General features: G+C 49.9%; 1 protein-coding gene across 16 annotated transcripts in view; it reads right to left on the reverse strand.

Annotated features, from left to right (window-relative positions):
- ADGRB1 (adhesion G protein-coupled receptor B1) overlaps positions 1 to 19,861 on the reverse strand; it is a 285,104-nt gene that overhangs the window by 195,837 nt on the left and 69,406 nt on the right. For all 16 annotated transcript variants that reach the window (XM_039714220.1, XM_039714252.1, XM_039714243.1 and 13 more), the window contains one exon: positions 6,554 to 7,473. In XM_039714220.1, the coding sequence (XP_039570154.1) occupies positions 6,554 to 7,301 (748 nt within the window). In that variant the 5' untranslated portion in view covers positions 7,302 to 7,473. The remainder of the gene's footprint in view (positions 1 to 6,553; positions 7,474 to 19,861) is intronic.

Raw genomic sequence — 19,861 nt, forward strand, 5'->3', positions numbered from 1 at the left:
CTGGCTGTCTCACCGCGCTGAAGGATAAAATATGGGATTTCAGTATCAGATTGCTGTCTGCAAGAAGAGAGTATGCCAAAAGGGAATTCAGAGGCTGGAGGTGACATTGGCAGAGCCACCCCAGAGACACAGAGCTGCTGAGTCCTCCCCAGGATGCTTGCTGAGAATCCCAAACCAGGTTTCTAACCTAATTATCCCAAGCTTGCTCCAATACTGTCCTGGGGAATGTACGCCTTGTAGGAGATAGAATCAACACCCGTAGATGTTGTTAAAATTTCACTGATTGTAAGAACGGGAAGATGTGGGAAAAGAGATGAGTTACAGAGGTGTTGGTGATGCTCTGGAAGTGTCACTGAACCTGCAGGAGAAACAGAAATTCTCCAACAACATTTTTAGTGTTAGAGAATCAAGGCATTGCGTTATTCTGGCCAGGATGTGCAAGAGAAATCATTGTATGCACACATTGCCCGGGTTATGCAGAGAAAATCATTCCATCACACATGAATTTTACTAGATTTTTCACATATTTTATACAGTCAAAACCCAGAGAAATTAATTGGTTCAATGTTCATTGGTCCTAAGTAGGACAGTTCTTAATATTTGGGGTCTAGGGAGCTCAGGCACCAAACAGGTGAATCAAACACCTAAATATCTCTGCAGACCCAGTTCCTCTCATTAAAATTTTTTTTAAAAATTAAAAAATTCAATTTTTCAGCCTGCTCCCATTACCTAAAAACATCAGATGTTCAAGGTGGGTGAGGGCCAAATATTTAGGCTAAGTGGTGAAAATGGACAGGAATGCCTCTGTGCACTCTCCCTTTGAGGTGTCAGTACCATCACCCTCATTTTCTGCTATCATAGATGGAGAGCTACTCCAGAGACATGATGATTTTGACTCTGGTGTCAGTGTTTCCCTGCACCTTAATTTCACCTTGTACTCCCAAACAAAACATTTTGCAGTGACTGCTACAGAACCTGAATACCAGAGGATGTAAAAAAAAAAAAAAAAGAAAATTAAAAAAAAAGAATAAAAGAGGGAGAGAGAAAAAAGGGAAACTGAAAAGCCGAGCCTTTCACCAGGCTGCCACTCATTAAATTACCCGTAAAAGTCCCCGTCGCAATAATGGGAGCAGTTGCCTGTGAAACTCCCTCGGCAACTGGATGTAAATTCCACCTTTACTCTCCCTGTGACAAGGAAGGCGCATCGAGCCGGTAATTGCTGATGTTTCTGCACTGTGATCATGTCCACAAGCTGCTGGGTTCACAATGGAACTGATCGCTTTCCTGTGCTCGTTTTTCTCCATCTGTAGGGATGGATCTGCAGGGATGGATTTAGGGCTGGGAGCAGCCGGGACACGGAATTTCTGCCCTGTCACTTCACAGCAGTGCTGTGGGGTCACGCTTCATTCTCCCTGGGATCCCGTGAAGCCCCAGACGAGGTGTGGGCTGGACATTAGGAAGGGTTTATTTGCAGAGAGAGAAGTCAAAAATCAGAACAGGCTTTTTAGAGAGTTGGTTGATGGCCCATCCCTGCCAGTGCTTAAGAAGTGCTTGGACAATGCCTTTAATTAAACTTTTGGTCAGGCAGTGGGACTAGATAATCATTGCAGGTCTTTTCCAACTGAAAACTATTCTATTCTATTCTATTCTATTCTATTCCATTCCATTCCATTCCACGTGTAAAGGTCTTTGATGTTCTCAGAGGACAACAATGGGGCAGGCAGGGCTTGAGCAGGTCACAGAGATCTCAGTGTTTAAACTGAGCCAGAACCCCCCTTTCCAGCCTCCAGGGAGGAGTTCTCCACATTTTACTCATCCATGAAACATCCTGACCACAGGCAAGAGGGGCATTCCCAGCAGGAGCTGCCCACATGGGTCCAGTGGGGATTCCCTGCAGGTGACAAGGTGACCTCTTTGCCACTTGCCAGGCTCTAACCAACCTCCTCCTGCAGGAGCTGGGAAGGAATATCAGGTTTTGCTGTCAGCTGCTGAGATTTGGAGTTAAACTCTGGGGGACATCAGGTAAAATCCCCAATGATTTCAGCAGTTTACCCAGGAAAGTTTTACACACGAGGAGAAATCAGTGCTTCCTTCCCCTGTGTTTTGCTGTCCATCTCTCACCACATCCAACCTCTGCTCTCAGGGATGTCCAGGGACAGACAGAGGTGGAGGAGCGAGGAGCTGGAATGCAGCACACCTTCCTGAGAGGCACTCACCCAAATCCCTTTGCTATTTAGCTGGCAAATCCAGCACCAAGGCAAAACCAAAGCCAAACACCTTTGTGTGCAAGCTCAGCTGCTCCAGCCAGGGGGATTCTTGCTGGAGGAACAGAGAGTGTGTCATAAGGAGCTGAAGATGTCAAGGAGAGGTTTGAGATCTGCCCCATGGCAATTACTCACAGCTCTTTATCAATCTCTGCAGCTTTCATGGCCACTAAAGTTCATCTCAAATATAGGAAATGACTTATGGAGTTATTCCTGCCCTGGGTGAGGTTGGAGATTCCAGGGGAGGGGAGCTGTGCCACACAAGATGATTGCTGCAGCAGGGAGGGTGGGAATTGATTAATTTCTCTGCCTCTGGCTCTTCTTCCACATCATGGACCCCACTCAGAAGTCACTCAGCCACAAATCCAGACAGAAGCTCAGCCTAGCTGAGGAGACCAAAGCGTGTTTTGACCAAAAAACACTCCAAGCATGAAGCAAAACTTCCAACAAGAGACCTTTGGAGGGTGTGTCCAGCAGTGCGAGATTTATGGAGACCAGCCCACTTAATGCAGCAGAGGTTGAGAAGGAACTTGTTCATGGGCCTCTCCAAACAGGAATCAGACACTCTGAGAAACCTTAATCAATGTGGCAGAGGTGGAAAAGCATCTAGAAGTGGAAGATAAAACACCACTAACAAAACAAAAGTGATGAGCACATGTGGGGAAGGGGGGTTTGATTTTGTTCAGAGCAATGGGGACAGCAAAAGAACAGAAAAATTTAGCAGGAAAGGCAGGAAAATCCCCAGCACATCAGTGCAGCATTACTGTGTTTCAGTTACCCATTCATTATAAAAACCCTCCGAGCCTTGGAGCCACCTGATTTATCAAGAAGAAGATGTATATATTTTATATATATCAAAATATATTATTTTGAGGGACACTTTTAGCCTTGTTTTGCAGTCAGCATCGTGGAACCCTCCAAGGTGGGGACATGAAGAGCAGATGTACCAGGGAATGATGCTTATCTTTTTGGGCCACCAAAATGTGACAGCACTGCAATGGTCTTCCAGGAATGCTCACATAGAGACAAAACTAATTAGACATTCATTAAGTGCCTAACTCAGCACAGCACTTAAGCACACATTTAACCTTCTCTCATTACAGGGTCACATCAACATCCCTGTTAAAGCTCCAGCTCCAATTACAGAATCCAGCTCGCATTTGGGAGGGTTACTAGCACTTTCTGACCATAAAGAACCAATGCCCAGCATTTCAGGAGGTTTTCCCCTCTTCACTCTCCAGTCCTTGCCCCCCAGACCTATTCCAAAAATGCCAGTTTGCATCCCAAAAAAGTGAGTTTGCATCTAAGCATCAGGACCTACAAACAAACCTCTGCCTTCTTCCCACATTTCCTGAATTAGCCAAGGGAGATCTGATAATGGCCAAAAATGGTTTCCATGTTGAATTGTCTTCTCCTGGAAAGCATTTTCAGTTCAAGCTGCCCAAAATTTCCAAGCATGTCTTCCTGATCACCAGGGCAAGCTCCACGTGCAGCAAGACCAAAATATCTGAGGGACAACCTGAGGGATTTTTTTGCAACCCACCACTGCCTGCTGTACCCTCTGCAATGTCTGTGTGGGACAGTGAGTGCAAAGAGAGTCTCACTAAACCTGGGAAGGAAATGTGCAGCAGTTTCTCCTTCCTCCAGACACTGAAGAACAGATGTTCTAGATAAGACAGCATCACTTTGGCAGAGTTTCTTTGTGAAGTTCCTAAGTAAATGATCATAAACTTCCCTGTGCACCTGAGCCAGGTGTAAAATCACTGGCTGTGAGTGAAAACAGGCTGTCAGTTATGTTTTCTTGAGAGTCCCTGTAGTTCTGGAGCAATGGGATCCTCTTGGAGTGAAGCTTTTCATCGGGATCTCACCCACAGACCGTGAGCCAAAGCAGAGCATCGTCCACTGCAACAGCTCATTGTAGAGTTGCACCCATCCATTTGCATTGGAAATACCCAAGGAATAAAAAGGCACATTAGGAAAAGTCAGGTTTCATATTTCAGGATGGTATCTGGCAATTCATAGGATGGTTTCAGTTGGAAGGAACCACAAAGACCATCTCGTTCCAACCCCCTGCCATGGGCAGGGAACCTTCCACATTTCTTCTTGTGCCTTTAAAGTCATCAGAGTGGATTAGTACAACTCACACATCTCCACTTGTTCCAGGATGAAAGTGTTAAGACAGGCCCAGAAACAACAAATGACTCAGAAAGCAGCAGGGAGGGAAAAATAGCAATGATAATAATAATAAAAAAAAATTTACAAAAGCTTGTTGGGAAAAAAACCCGCTACAAATACAATTGGAACAGCAATGATTGCAATAACCAGCATCAGCACTTGGAAATCAGGAACCTTATCAAAATATTCCACCCACAAGATGCTGTTAAGGGATTGCTGACTCCCTGTCCAAATTGGATCTCGCCTCCATCTTCCTGATCAAGCCTTTGCATAAATCAAAACAGACACAGTGACAGACAGAGCAGCACATGGAGAGCCCGGGCACCCTGCAAGCATCGTTTCTGTGTGGATGGCATCCCACCAGCCAAGATGATAATTCCCTGTCTCCAGTATGGAGCAGATGTGAGCAGCCAGCAGAAAAATTATCTGCATTCTACAAATATTTGACACCCAAAAAGGATTTTGATTCAGCCACCCTTGAGCCTCTTTCATATTTACTTTGTGGGAACATTCAGGCACTCGAGCTGGACTAGGAGAGATCCCTACAAAAGCCAATATTAAGCTTGAGTGCTTCAGGATTTGCTGAAAATCTTATTTCAAATTTCACCTTTGGTTGCAGTGAGAAAGGTCACACTGCTTGGGTGGAACGCATAAATCACCCAATCAGCAAATTCCAGGCATGACACATGACTGAACTCGGAGAGGCTCCTCAGAGCTGTTCACACAGGAGAAAAGGGCATTGCGAGAAAAAAAAAACAAAAAACAATCCAAATCTGGAGAGTCTTGTGCTCATGGCCAGGGAGGGAGGCACGACTAAAGAACTAATTTGCAGGATTTATGGCTTGGCTGTGCCTTCATGTATTGATTCACAGACCAGTGAGAAACAAAACCTCCCCCAAAATACACTGACAAAAGCACGAGTACCTGATCATACCCTGATCTCTTAGCTAATGCCAGGCTGCAGTCTGCAGGAAAATCACTCTGCGCACCCTGAATCTGTGCCTGGTCACCTCCTGCCTACTGCAAAAGCAAATCTGGCCTCTTCCCCTCAACCCTGAGAAATCTCACCCTCAACAGGGATGGAAAAGCCAGGAAGGATCCCCAAATTCCTGACCCTGACAGATGTCAACTTTCTGCTGGTGGCAGAGGACATTTCAGTCGAGCACCTGAAGAAGATGAGACCTTGGGGTGAGGCTCAGGTGGGGGGCTGAGACTCGCTGAACTGGAGGCTCCATTCCCTGTGTTGCTGTTTAGCATCACACTTCTGCTTTTTACATAACCTGCATGCTGGGGTGGGAGCTGAGAATAAACACCCTGGAGCAGACCTGACACAGGCAGTAAGAAAAAGGCTCCACTTTCAGACCCTCCCTGAGTCCCTTCTGCTGGGCAAGGCTGTGTCAGGTCTCTGGAAGGAGCATTCCCCTCTCCAGAACATGATCAGACTTCAGGATCGTCCCACCTTGACTCACAGCCCTTTTTCTCCTGCCTCTCCCACCTCCCCTGTCCCTTTCCAGCCCACACCATACTCAAGACCACAATCAAAACCCAGTGAAATATCTGAGGAATGAGCCCAAGTAACCCCATGCAAGCAGCGTGGTGAATTATTTTTCTTAAAGCCTCCAGAAGGAAAATGAAGGTGAGAACACAACGAGAGTGCCTTCTGTTGTCATCCCCTTTTGAACAAGACCCAAGAATTAAGTTTTCCCTAGGAATTAAAAGTGGTTGATAGGGCTGCTGAGAGCAGCCCTCCTCGCGAGGTAGCTTGGATCCTGGTTTTTTTCCAGGACATCTGTAATTACTTTGGAAAACCGCTCACCCTCAGGTAAGAAGCTCCCTCTCAGCAGCTCAGAGGCTGCAGGAGTAAAACAAGCAATGAACAAGCCCCGAGAACGAATTGCAACAACTCGGGGAATATTTAGGGGCAGCAGATTTGCAATTCCAGTCGCAGGCTCATAAAGAGCCTCGTGGGTTACCTGACCTGCCTGTCGATTGCCAAATGAGGTTTTTCATGCCAGGAATCCACAGATAGGGACACAGAGGTGACGGGGGCAGTGTGAGAGCAGATCCCAAGCAGCCCTCCCTCCCCAACACCCCCCCGACCACCCTCCACTCACCCAGGAACTCGGCTCCGTTGCTGTCCTTGGGGCTGCTCACGCAGTTCTCCAGGTAAATCCCATCCTTGTAGCAATCCTCCTTCTTCCTGGTGAACCCCAGGATCTCGCTGGCCTGATCCAGGACCTCCCCTCCCGAGCAGGAGCACGGGGTCTGCATGATGCCACACGGGTGGGAGCTGCTGCTGATGGCCAGGCAGGCGTCCAGCCACTTGCAGAGCATCTGGCAGGCGGCTTTGCTGGGGTTCCTGTTGCCCACCACCAGATACTCCACCGAGAAGTCCCTCTCCTGAGCCTTGCTGGGCTTCCACCGCATGGGCCAGGTGTCCACGCCCGGCGGGGCCGTCTGCTTCATCTGCAGGAATTGTTTGTTGGACTGGAGGAAGGCAAAGCGGGTGGAGCCATCGCAGAGCTTCAAGACGTCGTCGAAGCTCTCCATGCCCAGGTAGGTGCGGGTGGACTCCAGGAAGGAGTCGAACTGGTAGGTGCGGATGTGCTGGTGGTCACATACGCCGGAGGGTTTGAGGATCTTCATGTACAAAGTGTACCTGCGAGGGTCGGGGTTCTGGATAATCCAAGAGCAGAGGGAGGAGTTCAACGGGAAGACGGCGAAGGAGGAGAAATACCCAAAGAATTTCCCTTGGACCAAAGTGGTGCAGGGAGTTTGTGCCAGGTCCAGAGCGACCACGGTCCACACAAAGTAGAGTGGCGATACCAAAAGCAGGTTCAGGGCGGATCCAATGCTCCTCATCCTAGGTCTCGGGTCCTCTGGAACTCAAAGTAAATGTCAAGCAGGTGCCAGATCCTGGACATAACAGGGACCAGCTTAGAGGAAAAGCAGAGTTTAAGAGGCTCTGGATCCGAAATCAAGCCGATCCTCCCATGTCTGGATTTGAGCTCCCTCCTGTGGCCATAAACAACACCTGGAAAAAACAGGGAAGGGAAGGAGGAGGGGAGAGAAAGAGAAGAGATTTGGGATTTGGTCGTTTTGGCGGCACTTTGTTGTTGTAGTTGTTGTTTTTGTTAACCCTTCAGGCGGGTGAGAACCCACACAGCAGCCCCAGTCCCGCCACTTCACACGGGGGGAAGATGCAGCCCCACATCACCATCCCCAGGCTTGGTTTGGGGTGTCCCCATCCCCAGGTTTGGTTTGGGGGTATCCCGACCCCCAGGAGGGGCTGAACTGTGATTCACCCGGGGGTGAGCACAGCTGTGAGCTGCTTTCCTTCCCTGTGCCCCCTGCCCATGCAGATCCCTCTGCTGAGCTGAGCAGAGCCTTGCCTGTGAATCTGAACCATCTCCCCAGAGAAAACAGGTTTGGTATCTGGGTTAGGGAGTCTCCAGCTCTCTCCATCCCCAGGGAGCTGGTTCAACACAGACTTCAGGCGACACCTGGGGAGGGTGGGCTGGAGGTCAGCATGGCCAGCTGGGCTCTGCCTCCTCTCTTCCTCCTGCCAGCACTTGCTTCTTAGCCTCTTAATGTCCCTCCTTTTCTCTCTCCCTTCCACCAAAACCGTGCAGGGAAGAGAGCTGTTGCTCAGGAACCCAGCTCTGGTGTAACCCTGAGGCCAGGCAGGATAATGGATGGAGCTGTACACCCAGTACAGGAGCAAAAAAGGACAATAGAGACAGATTTTATCTCTTTCCACATCAGGCACCCACCTCTCTTTTCACCCCTGAATGCAGAACACCCCAAAGCCTGTGATGCTGTAGCCAGGCTTAGAGCATCTGCAGAGTGAGAGCCCTCTGTGCCAGTGCCAGGACCTCCTTCAGCCCCCAAAACCCTTCAACCAAATCCACCCTGCAGTGCCCGAAGGATACATTCCCTGCAACCTTCTGTGGCACAGATTCCTCCTTCAGCCCAGAGCCCTGCTCTCCCCCATGCCAAAGAGGCACTCCTGTAAATCTCCCTCTTTCTTACCCCAACAAAAGACTCTCCTATGGTCCCTTCCCTCCACCTCCTCTCTTTCCAGGAGATAAGAGAGAAGGAGAAATAAGATGAGTAGCAGGACTTTACTTCTTGTACTCCCTCCCACATTTGTCCATCCCCAAATTTGTGGAGGGGCTCTGTTGAGAGGCCAGGAGGGGCAGACCCTCAGGGTGTGGGGCAGGACTGTTGATCACACAGCCGTGGCACCTTTTCCCTCCCACTTTTCCAGCTTTTTCCCTTCTTCCCCTCTGAGCTCACCCCAGGTAGAGAAAATTTGGTTTCTCTTTGGGTGAGGCTCATCCTGACCCTGCCTCCAAAACAGATCTGCTGCCCCATTCCTAAAGGATGGAGGGGAACCTGGGAGGAAGATTTCCCCCTGTCAAGTGCCACCATTTCGGGAGACTTCGCGGTCCATAGTGAAAGCAAGCACTCACGACCCGTGCACTGAAATGCAAACAGCCCAACATCGCCCTCCAAATAATTCAGATCGTCTGGGATGTGTTTCCCATGATCAGGGTGGCACTGCCGGGAAGGAATTAGGGTGAGGGGCTGTGGAGAGGGGCATCTGCATCCAGGGAAGAGGGAAAACTGGTTTTCATTGCAGCCACTCCTCCAGCTCCAGCCCCACTGCTGTCCCCAGTGCTGCCATCTCTCACCCCATGCCAGGCTCTGCCTTCCCAGACTGCAAACAGAGGGAGCTTTCCAAATTCCCAGCAAATCCACAGCTCAGGCAGCTAATCCCAGCCCCGGGAGAGACTGAAAAGCAAGAGATGAGAAGCCCACAGACCATCCTGTGAATCTGGGAGGAGATGAGAAGCTTAATGCACCTCCACATTCACTCGGTTTCTCTCCCAGCTCTATATCAAAGACTCATCTCTGCATCTCCCTTCTTCTGCCAAAACCTTCTCTTTTGGGCAGGAAAGGGTTAGGGAGCTCCAAAGTCAGACCTGCTATTTGCAAACCATGTTTCATCCCGGCTTCAAATCACTGCAGCCCCTGCCACCACATTCCTGAGTGTGTGTTAGACCTGACACTAATCAGCATGGAGTCCAAATGCATTTGGACTTAAATTTTTTACAAGTCAGATCCCCACTCCTGGCTGGTTTGCAGTCTACAGAGCTCGACAGTGCAAATCTCCCCTTGCCAGGCTCTGCCTGCCTCTGGGGCCAGAATTCAGAGTGAAAAGGAGATGAAAACCTGGTCTTGCTTGCAAAAAACACAGGCATCTACCAAACATCTTATAAATTTTCTGATTAGCAGGAGGGGTTGTCTAAATAGGACTGTGAGTATTTTAAATATCAGATTTCAGAGCTGAAAGGCTCTTGCTTTATCTGAGACTCTGAGAGGGGACTCTGGCTCTCTTAGGGCAGTGCTGGAAAAGCTCATTCTGTTTGCAAATCCAAACCCTACCCGACCTTCACCCTACTTAGCCAGCCAGGGATCACAGAATTATGGAATGTGTTGAGGTAGAAGGGACCCACAATGATCACAGAACCACAGAGAGGGTTGGGTGGGAAGGGACGTTAAAGATCATTTTGTCCAACTCTCTCTCATGGGCAGGGACACCTCTCACTACCCCAGGTTGCTCCAAGCCCTGTCCAACCTGGCCTTGGACATTTCCAGGCATGGGGAATCCAGAATTTCTCTGGGCAGCCTGTGCTGGGCATCAGCACCCTCTGAGTAAAGAATTTTTCCCCAGTATCCAATTTAAACCTGCCCTCTGGCAGTGGGAAGCCAATCCCCCTTGTTCTGTCACACCATGCTCTTGTAAATAGTATCTCCATCTTTCCTGTCATCTTAACCTCTGCTCCAGACCAGAAACCTGCCTTTCCTGGTTGGAAGCAGGAGCCAGCAGTGCCTCCATAGCAACCAGATGATGAGGAGACAGGGTTTGTTTTGAAATCCAGTCCCTAATGGTGACTTCAGCTCCTGGGATTCAGCCCAGGCCTCCTGCTTGCCACAAACTCAATTTTTCTCACGCTGACCACAGACCTGCTTCTGTCTGAGGATGTGGTGAGCACAGAACAAATTCCCCCTCACTGCCTCTGTCTGGGAAAAGCACCATAAAAGCCAACAAACTTTAACCAGACCTGTTATGGTTGTTAAGTCTCACAATTTATTTCCCCTCAGTGCAGTCCCATCTGGAAGGTTTCACCATAAGGAGCATAATCATATTTTTTTTTTTATTTTAACTAATCCCTGCTGAAGTGGGAATCTTTACTCAGAGCAGGAATGGATGGGCAAAACCCCCTCCAGACCTGGATTTTTGGCTCAACAGGTGTTGGACCTGGCAGGGAGGGAAGATGCAACAGGAACCTGAGTGGCTGATGTGTGTCAGCAGAGATCCATCCCCTGCATCTCCATCCCCAAAAACCCCCAAGGGAGCCATATAACCACAGACTACAGCCTACACCTGGGGAAGTGATATTAAATGAGTGAAAAACAGATTATTGTAGTGTTGGAGGCCACACAGTCAAGTTTACCCACGTTCCCATGGTTTTTGCCACAGTCAGTGTCTAGGTAGCCCGGCTGTTTCTGGAATTTTGAGTGATGGAAGACATCCCTGCCTGGTCCAACTTGGAGCACACAACACCTCCCCAAACCCTTCCTTCCATCTCTGCCTGGCAGATGGATCTGGCAGAGCAAAGCTGGGGACAGCGGGTGACATTGGAGCACCTGGGGCTGTCCTTTGCCTGTGTTTCTCAAGGACAAACCAAAATATTGTTGCCTTTGTGCATGCGTCCCTGGCAAAAATGGTTTTTCATCCCAAGAGACCCACAGAAAGAGGCTGAAAAGTTTGGTCTGAATGGTCCTTCTGCCCTGGTTACCTCGTGCAGGTGTCAGGAGTGACAAGGAATGGGATTATGAAGAGCTGTGAGCCACCAGTGAGGCTCCTGCACCCTCACCCAGCTGGACACAGCCCTGATAACTTTTTCTACCTCCTTGCTGAGCATTTCCCATCTCACTCTGGCATCCACTGGATCAGAAATCCACTGGGACAGACCTCCACAGCTCAAATCAAAACCAGGCAAGGACTGAATCACAGGTTACACCTGGGCTGTCCAGGGGGTTTAGGCATCCAGTTTGTGCTGGTCCCAGTGAATTTTGGAGCCCAAGGGGTTTAGATTGTGATGGTCCCAGTGAATTCTGGAGCCTGCAAGCCATAGAATCATCAAATTATTAAGGTTGGAAGAGATCTCCAAGGTCACCAAGTCCAAGCCTTGACCACACGCCACCGTGGTGGGCCCTGTCTTCCTTCAGGAATGATCCAGTTCTGAGGTTGCATTTTGCCACCACCCTGCTTGATTCCTGCACAGGTTCTGCACCCCCACAGCCACCCTGGAGAGTCAGGCAGTGTGGGATGTGTGAGCAGGGATCAGGGCACCCCTGATTTTACCCACAGCAGCCTTCACCCTCTGCCTGAATAGCCCAATTCACCCCATCCCACCAAGATGGACACCTCCAAAGTGGCATGCCCAGCCCTGCAGCTGTGCCCAGCCCAGAGATTTCAGCTCTGCCTGGGCAGGAGGAGCCTGTAGGGTGCTGCCATGTCCTGCTTTCCGTGACATCCCTGGTGGAGCAGCCACCACCTTCCCTGCCTGAGCTGGTGATGCTCCTGGAGCAGCAGCCTGGATGTGGCCAATGGAGGGCACTCTTAGCCATGCACACAAACCCACACAGAAACACTCCATGCAAAAAAAGAAAAAAGGGAGGAAAAAAATCAAGATGACTGCAGGAAGGGCATCCTTCCCCACTGCTGCCTGTAGGAGCATTCCCAACACCCTCTCCTGGTCTGTTCCCACTGGTTCAGCGCTTCCAGCTCCCCTTTCTCCCTCCACTGGCTCCAGATGTGCCACTGGCTGGGATTTACTTCCCTCTGCTTTTCCTTCTCCTGACCTTGGTGCACGGCTGACATCCCAGCAGGGTGAAAGCCACTCTCACCGAGCTAATCCTCCCTTCTCGAGGCTTCCCATTTCCCTGTGAGAAGGTCCCCAGATATCACATTAAATATCCCTTTTGCCTGAGGCAGAAAAATGCCTGGCCCTGGAAAGTCCCTTGCCACTCTGAGAAAACACAGGAAAGGAATTTGTTCTGTCCTTATTCACAAGGAACTGTGAGCAGAGAGAGAGAGGAATAAAAAAAAGCTGCAACAGCTTGGAAATTTTAGAGTTTTTTTTTGTGAGGGAGCAAAGCAGAGTGGAAATGCCTGGAAAAACACAGTGGCATCTGTGAGCTGACAGCACAGAGAGGAGTCAAGAAGGGCTCAGACCTGAGTGTTGTTTGGCTCTGCTGGCCTGCAGGGGCAGGAGTTAACCCTGGAAGGCACCCAGGGAGCTTGGACAGGTTCTGGAGCAGCACCTGTTTCCTAAAATCAGAGCCCAAAATTGGGTTTTTCCTTAGTATTGATTTTTGTGGTTCATTTTCCATCCCTGGAAGTGTTCAAGGCCAGGTCTGAGGGCTTTGAGCAAGGGAAAGGTGTCCCTGCCCGTGGCAGAAGGGATGGAATTAGATGATATTTAAGGTGTCTTCCAACTCAAACAACTCCATGATTTTCAAACCACAGATTTCTGCATGGTCCCCTCACATCCTGGAATATTTGCTCCATCACTGCAGGGACTGATGCGCTTCCCCCTGCCTCTCTCTGAGTCTCCTGAGTGCAGAGAAAGCCAAAATCTCACCTGCCTGTTGTGTTAATAAATTCCATATATAATATACACACACATCAGCATCCTTCATCCCAAATTTCTCCCAGCTCCAAGTGGGAAAGGCACCTGCCTTAGGGTTAGACCAGAAGATAATAGGGCAGCCTGCAGAACAGCATGAACAGCATGGGAAATGTTTGATTCTGATGGACATTTTCTTGTGGGTCAGGATCCTGATCCTGTTTTAACTTTCAAAGGCTGGAAGAGGGGATTTGGGGAAGGGGAGGGCTGGGAAATGGGAAATACCTAGAAATGGATCATCCTGGGGCTTTCAACCACAATGAGGAAACTCCAAAGCCCCTGAGCTTTGGTGGAACCCTCCCATCTGTGATGTCCATGTCCTTCAGCACTGCCCACATGGGGAGACACAATCAGGGGGAGCCAGATTTGAATCCTGGCTCCAGGATTTGTGCACTCTGTCAGTGAAGCATCTCTGCCAGTCCTTTCCCACCTGAAAAGATGGATGTGAGAAGCCTCCTCTGCTTTCCTTTGGGGCTCCATGATCTGAAGAATTCCAGCAGAGTGCTGGAGATGATAATTCATTTCCAACCAACCAGGATTTCATCCCAAAAGGAGATTAATTTAAAGACTAAGGTGTCTGTTCCAGATGATGTTAATTATAGATGGGCTAAAAGCTCTCAGGGTTTGCAAGGCCAGGCTCAGTTCCTTGCTGGATGATTTTTTTCAGTGGGTGGGATCAGGGGACAGCTGAGCACAAAGACTGGAGCTCAAAATCCAGGATCTAGTCAAAATTCTGTGGGGAAAGTCCTGGCCAAGCAGGAGGGCCAGCTGTGCTCCAGATGTGGCTGCCCGAGGAGAGGGGGCTCAGAGCTCTGTTGGCTCCAGCACAGCCTCAGCCAGGTGTTCTCTGTGCTCTTGGAGTCTTTAACCATCATCACATCCCAATCCACGTCTATTTTTGTCCTCAGCTTTGCTCTACATGGGTGAAAATCTCTTGGCATTGCCTGTTGGGAGCCCTGTCAGGACCTGGAGTTTCTCAAGGATTTTATAGGTGTGGCTTTGATGTCCTGGCACAGCAAAGTCAAGGAGCACCTGGGGGTTCTTGGCAGAAGGTTTTTGATGGAGGTCATAATGTGACATCTCACTCTGCCTCAGTTTACCTCAATTTAAGGAAAGCAGACTGAAATCCCAATTAGGAGTAGGATTACAGCAAGCCTGCTGTGGCATTTCCTCACTCCTAGGGGAATACAAAATCCCTCTGATTCCCCTCTATAAAATCAGCTTTTCCTCCATGCCAGCATCACCCGTACTCCCTGCCTGGCCTAACACCCACCCATCCCCATCAGTGGTACCAAAAAATGCCATGGATTCTACACCAGAAAATCCTAGAAAAATCCCATTTCCCCCCTTCCCTTATTCCTGCTTGCCAGTGCTCGCAGCCAACCCTTTGGGGTTTTTTTCCCTGCATCACCACCCTGAGTGTGAGGGTTACACAAGAGGGCCTCTGAGGGCAAGGTCACCCCAAGGAGTGAACAGAAACGCTTCCACCACTGCTCATTGGAGCTGGGAGCTGGGATGGGATTGATTGGGAATTCAGCTGGAGGTTAAAAGCACTGGCATTAGCTGGGGAGCTAAGTGGGAACCCCCCAGGGATAGGGGGTATTTAGGGAGGGGCTGTGTGTGCATGAGGCTCAGGCTTGCACAGGGACATGTGCACAGGGATGTTTGGCACAGCTAAAACTGTGTTTTGGGATTCCTGGTGTTCACATCCTGACACTGCTGACCTCTGCATCCCACATTAATCCCATCCTCAGGCTCCTTTCCTGGACCCTGAGGAGAAAAGCCTTGACACAGCTCCTGTTCCTCTGGCTGAACTCCTATTCCCAAAGCAGAGCAGCCTTCCACAGGGTATAACGCTCTCTCTGCCCTGGCATGGTCTGGGGTGGGGATTATTGGCTGGGGAAAAAACCTCACCAGGAAATGTCCTGAGATGTGTAGGCAGTGATGTGTCAATGTTTCAAACCAAAATTTAGGAAGCAATTCTTCCCTGGGAGGGTGGTGAGGCCCTGGCACAGGTTGCACAGAGAAGCTGTGGCTGCCCCTCTCCTGGAAGTGTCCAAGGCCAGGTGGGACAGGTCTTGGAGCAACCTGGGATAGAGGAAGGTGTCCCTGCCCATGGCAGAGGGTTGGAACTGGATGATCTTTATGGTTCCTTCCAACCCAAACTTTTCCTGCCCCATGGCACCTGGAAGCTGGGATGCCCAAGGGAAACCAAAGGAAAGACCCAAACATCTGATTTTGCAACCGGCTTGGAGCTGGGATCTGCAGAAGCCCAAGTCCAAGTGCTTCTCCCAGCACCAGGAAAGGAGATTTCCACTTTGCTGCTCTCCAGCTTGAACCTGGCTGGAGATAATCAGCAGCAGGAGATGACCAGGGACCTCTGACCAGCCCCAGTGCATGGAAAATGTAATGTGGGCTCTTTTTCTGGCTCCCTCCATGGCTCTGAATGACCGTGCCTCAGTTTCCCCCCACAAGACAAACAATGTTGACACTCCCCCAGTGATGGGGATAAATTTCCTTGGAGGCAGCTGGGAAAAGATGGAAAGACTGCATCAGAATCCAATTTTACATCAACCCTGAAGGTGCACCATGCTGTTTTTGAATGCTGCTGCCTCAGCAAAGTTAAAACTGGATTGGGAACATTTCCCCTTCTGACAACAGGAATTCAGCTTGTAATTTTAGGCATTCAGTTTCCAATGCCCAGCGAGGACGTCATTAAATTGCACGCAGAAGTACCGTGAGATCCTATTGCTCAGATTTGCAATTTTCCAGCAATGGCAAGAGGGAGATTCAGGCTGTGCCTGCAAAAGACACTTAGAATAGAGGTCCTTTTAGTAAAACCAGAACTGTGGCCATCCCTGGCCTTACTTTCACTGTCCATAGAGTGAGGACCTCAAAAAAAAATTGAATTCCAGGATCGCTTTAACGATGGGAGAGATTCCATCTGCTTCCACAGGGTCTGAAATGAGGGGCTTTGGAATCTCTGATACCACACTAAAGTAGGCAAATGGAAACTTCCCAGAGTCATGGAGGTGGCAGAAATATCTGAGCTTCAGCAGGGTGTGGAACCTTTCTACCAAGCTGAGCACAGCCCCTGAAGGTGGAGAGAAACAGAAACAAAGCAAATCCCTTTTGAAGCCCCAAGTTTCCACAAATTTGGATCCAGCCATGACCTTGAAGCAGCAGAAGTCTGCACCCTGCACTTACAAAGCAGAAGAACGAGAAATATGTGTGCTCCTGCAGCACCTTCTCCCCGAGGTCCTCGGGGGTCGTGGGGAGCAGCAGTGAATTAAGGCTGGTGAGGCAGGGAGCCATCCTCACTGACCCCAAAGCCTGAGCACAAACTAAAGGAAGTAGTTTTTCACACTGCTCGTAATTCAATCGGGGACCTCATTGCCACAGGATGCTGTGGAGGCTGAAGGCATAAAAGGGTGACAAAATGGATTATGGAATGTGTGGAGGAGAGGCCAATGCATTGCTCTTGATCAGGATGGTCTGGGAGCAACTGCAAGTTTCAGGGTGGCTCTTTCTGTGTTTTCCTTCAGACTTTCATGGATTATCCAGATGGATTTGGGTAGCCCTGGGTTGGGGAAATCCCCAGTTTCAGACTGGGGGATGATGGACGAAGAGTAGCCCTGAGGAGGAGAACTTGAGGACACTGGTGGATGAGAGGTTGGACACAAGCTGGCAGTGTGAGATTGCAGCCCAGAAAAACAACCAGATCCTGGGATGCTTCAAAAGAAGAGTGGCCAGCAGGGTGAGAGGAAGGTGATTCGCCCCCTCTGGTGAGATCTCAGTGCTGGATCACTCAGCACAAGGAAGACATGGAGCTGGTGGATGCAAAGGAGGGCATCAAAAAAATGATCTGAGGGCTGGAGACCCTCTGCTGTGCAGACAGGCTGGGAGAGCTGGGGCTGCTCACCCTGCAGAAGAGAAGGCAGACCTTGTTGCAACCTTTTAAAATATACAGAAAGCTTGTAAGAAAGAGGGAAAGAAGCTTCCTACCAAGGCCTGTGGCAACAGGACAAGAGACAGTGGCTTTAAACCGAAGGAGGGCAGGTGCAGGTTGGATATGACGAAGGAATTTTTTTATAATGAGGGTGGTGAGGCTCTGGAAGAGGTTGTTCAGAGAAGCTGTGGCTGCCCCAAACCTGGAAATGTTTCAGGCCCGGTTGGATGGGACTTTGAACAATGTGGTCTTGTGGAAGGTGTCCCTGCCCATGGCAGAGGTTTTGCAGCCAGATCCCTTCAATGTCCCTTTCAAACCAAGCCCCACTATGCTGCTGCCCATGGAAGCAGGGAGTGGAGTAGATGAACTTTAAAATCCCTTCAAAAACCAGTCTACCCTCTGATTCCATGATTCTATGTCTGTTACTCCTTCCTTAAATAACCATTCCTTCATTTACTGTAGAAAGGTGCAGGGATATTGTATCAAGCCACAAAAATTATGTTCACACTACCAAACATCTACAGAGCCTGAAACTAAAAAGAGTGCCACAAATCACATCCACGTTGTTAAAGCCCCCTCCCAAAATGGGTTGGCCCGATCCATCCTCCCACTCCACTCAGTGGGAAAGCAGCCCTTGGGATGGATGGTGATCTGCCCTGACCCAAATTCCTGTGGAGTGTCATGCTCATCCCCACGCAGGGCCACGCCTGAGCTAACCCTGCTGGACAGCAAAGGATCCTGCCTGCTGTGCTCCCTGGAGCCTCCCCTTTTCCTCACGGGCTCCTTGGGGCAGAAACTGCCTTCCAGGCTCCCCTGCAACAAACCCTGGCCTGCTGGAATGCAGAGAGGCTGGCAGAGGGATGCAATCACAGCACAGGCGTTAACAAGCTGGATTATTCCTCGCATCTCATCCATCAGTCTCATGACAAGCAGTTCAGGATTTGCATAAACGAGGCAGATGTACTCTCTTCCCCTTTCCAGTCCTCTCTCCAGGAACCCTTGAGCAGTGTGACGTGGGAGAGGAGATTACTGGTGAGGGGCAGGCAGGGGGGGTTACTGGGAGGCAAATTTCTCCCTCTGTTCTCACTTTCTTTGGCTTTGTTTAGTCGTAGGAGATGATGGAGGACATTACGGAGTGATTTGTGCAGCACTGAGGATGTGCTGGTTCGGGGCTGGGGTTAGTGAGCTGTCTGTGTGCAGCCTTGATGAAGATGAAGGGCTGAAGGAGAAGGGTTTATATTTATTCTGAGGAGGGCTTGGGTGATGCTTCATCACAGGGATGACAGCAGAATCTGGCATTTTTACACGCTCCTTTTTGCATGAGTATTTACTTGTGGCTCAGAGGACAGGAAAACAGGACTGAAGAGCTGGAGGGCAGCTGGAGGTCCGCAGGCAAGAGGGCTTAAATTTAGGTTACAACACAAGACCCAAGGCCTTGGAGGAGAATTCAGCTACAAAGCCATGCGCTGGCAATTCTTCTTGCCCCATTTCCTCCAGAGAAAGATTTTGAGGCTCTTCCTCCTGCTTCCAAGCCAGCAATGTTTAGGGAAACCTGAGCCCCAGGTGTTCCCAAGCAGCCCTGCAGTGTCAAACCCACCTGTGCAGCACAGGAACCTGCCTCAGTGAGCCAGGAAACGTAGGAATGATGAGGAAGGTGCCAGGGGGTGAGGATTGGTGCCTTTTTTGCCCAGAGGATAGACTGACCCAGCACAGTGGAAGTCTCCAGTCTCCCAGGACAACCCCTGGAGGGGCAGGGGCATCTCCACATGTAGTTCCAGGCTGGAATCCAGCACAGCGTGGTTGGGAATGCAAGCCCCCACCTCGTGCCAGACACAATGAGCAGATGGCCCTCCTTTAGTTCCTGAAGAACAGGAATCCACATGCCAAATCAATGCTAATTTGCCCTTTTGCTGTCTGTCTCCACAGGCTACAGGCTCTGCTGCTGAAGGATACGGAGCAGGGGCTGTGTCTTGGCTCTGGGGCCAGGCATGGCACAGCTTGTGGGCACACCCCAGCCCTCCTTCCCTCTGGGAGGGGCTGGCCTCATCCCACAGAGCTGCAGGAGAGAGTCCCTTGGCTCAGCCATCTGTCACCATGTGTCCTGGCACTGCCTTGGGCCAAGGCTTCACCAGGGAGCATGGAAATAATTAATTGGTCTGGATGATCACTCTTGTGCCTGCCTGTAATGCCTGAGTTATTTAGGAGGAGAGGTGGAGCCTCAGAGGGAGTGCATGGACATGAACAGCAAAAGGGGGTGTTCCCTCAGGTGTCACCGCAGGAACTGAGGGTGGGGGAGATCAGAGAATCATAAAATCGTGGAATGGTTTGGGTTGGAAGGGGCCTTAAAGGCCATCCAGTTCCCAGCCCCTGCCATTGGTCCAGCCTTCCACTAGACCAGGTTTATCAGATTCCTGTTCAGCTGGTCTGGAATCCCTGCAGGAATGGGGAGCCCACAGCCTCTCTGGGCAGCTCCAGCTTTCTGATCTCCCTCTGGGGAGCAAACCCAGGTATCACCTCTGTGGGATCAGGTAGATTTTTTCATTGGAGACACATCTGTGGGGGGGCTTTTCCCTGTCTTACCCTTCTCTGCACATAAGTGTTGCGGTGGATGTTCTGTGTGTGGGGACATGAGGCTTGACTCCATTTTTCTCAGAAGACTGATTTATTATGTTATGTATTATACTAAAATGCTACATTAAAACTATACT

Source organism: Passer montanus, unplaced genomic scaffold, assembly GCF_014805655.1.
Source record: "Passer montanus isolate IOZ18808 unplaced genomic scaffold, ASM1480565v1 scaffold100, whole genome shotgun sequence".
Lineage (NCBI taxonomy): Eukaryota > Metazoa > Chordata > Aves > Passeriformes > Passeridae > Passer > Passer montanus.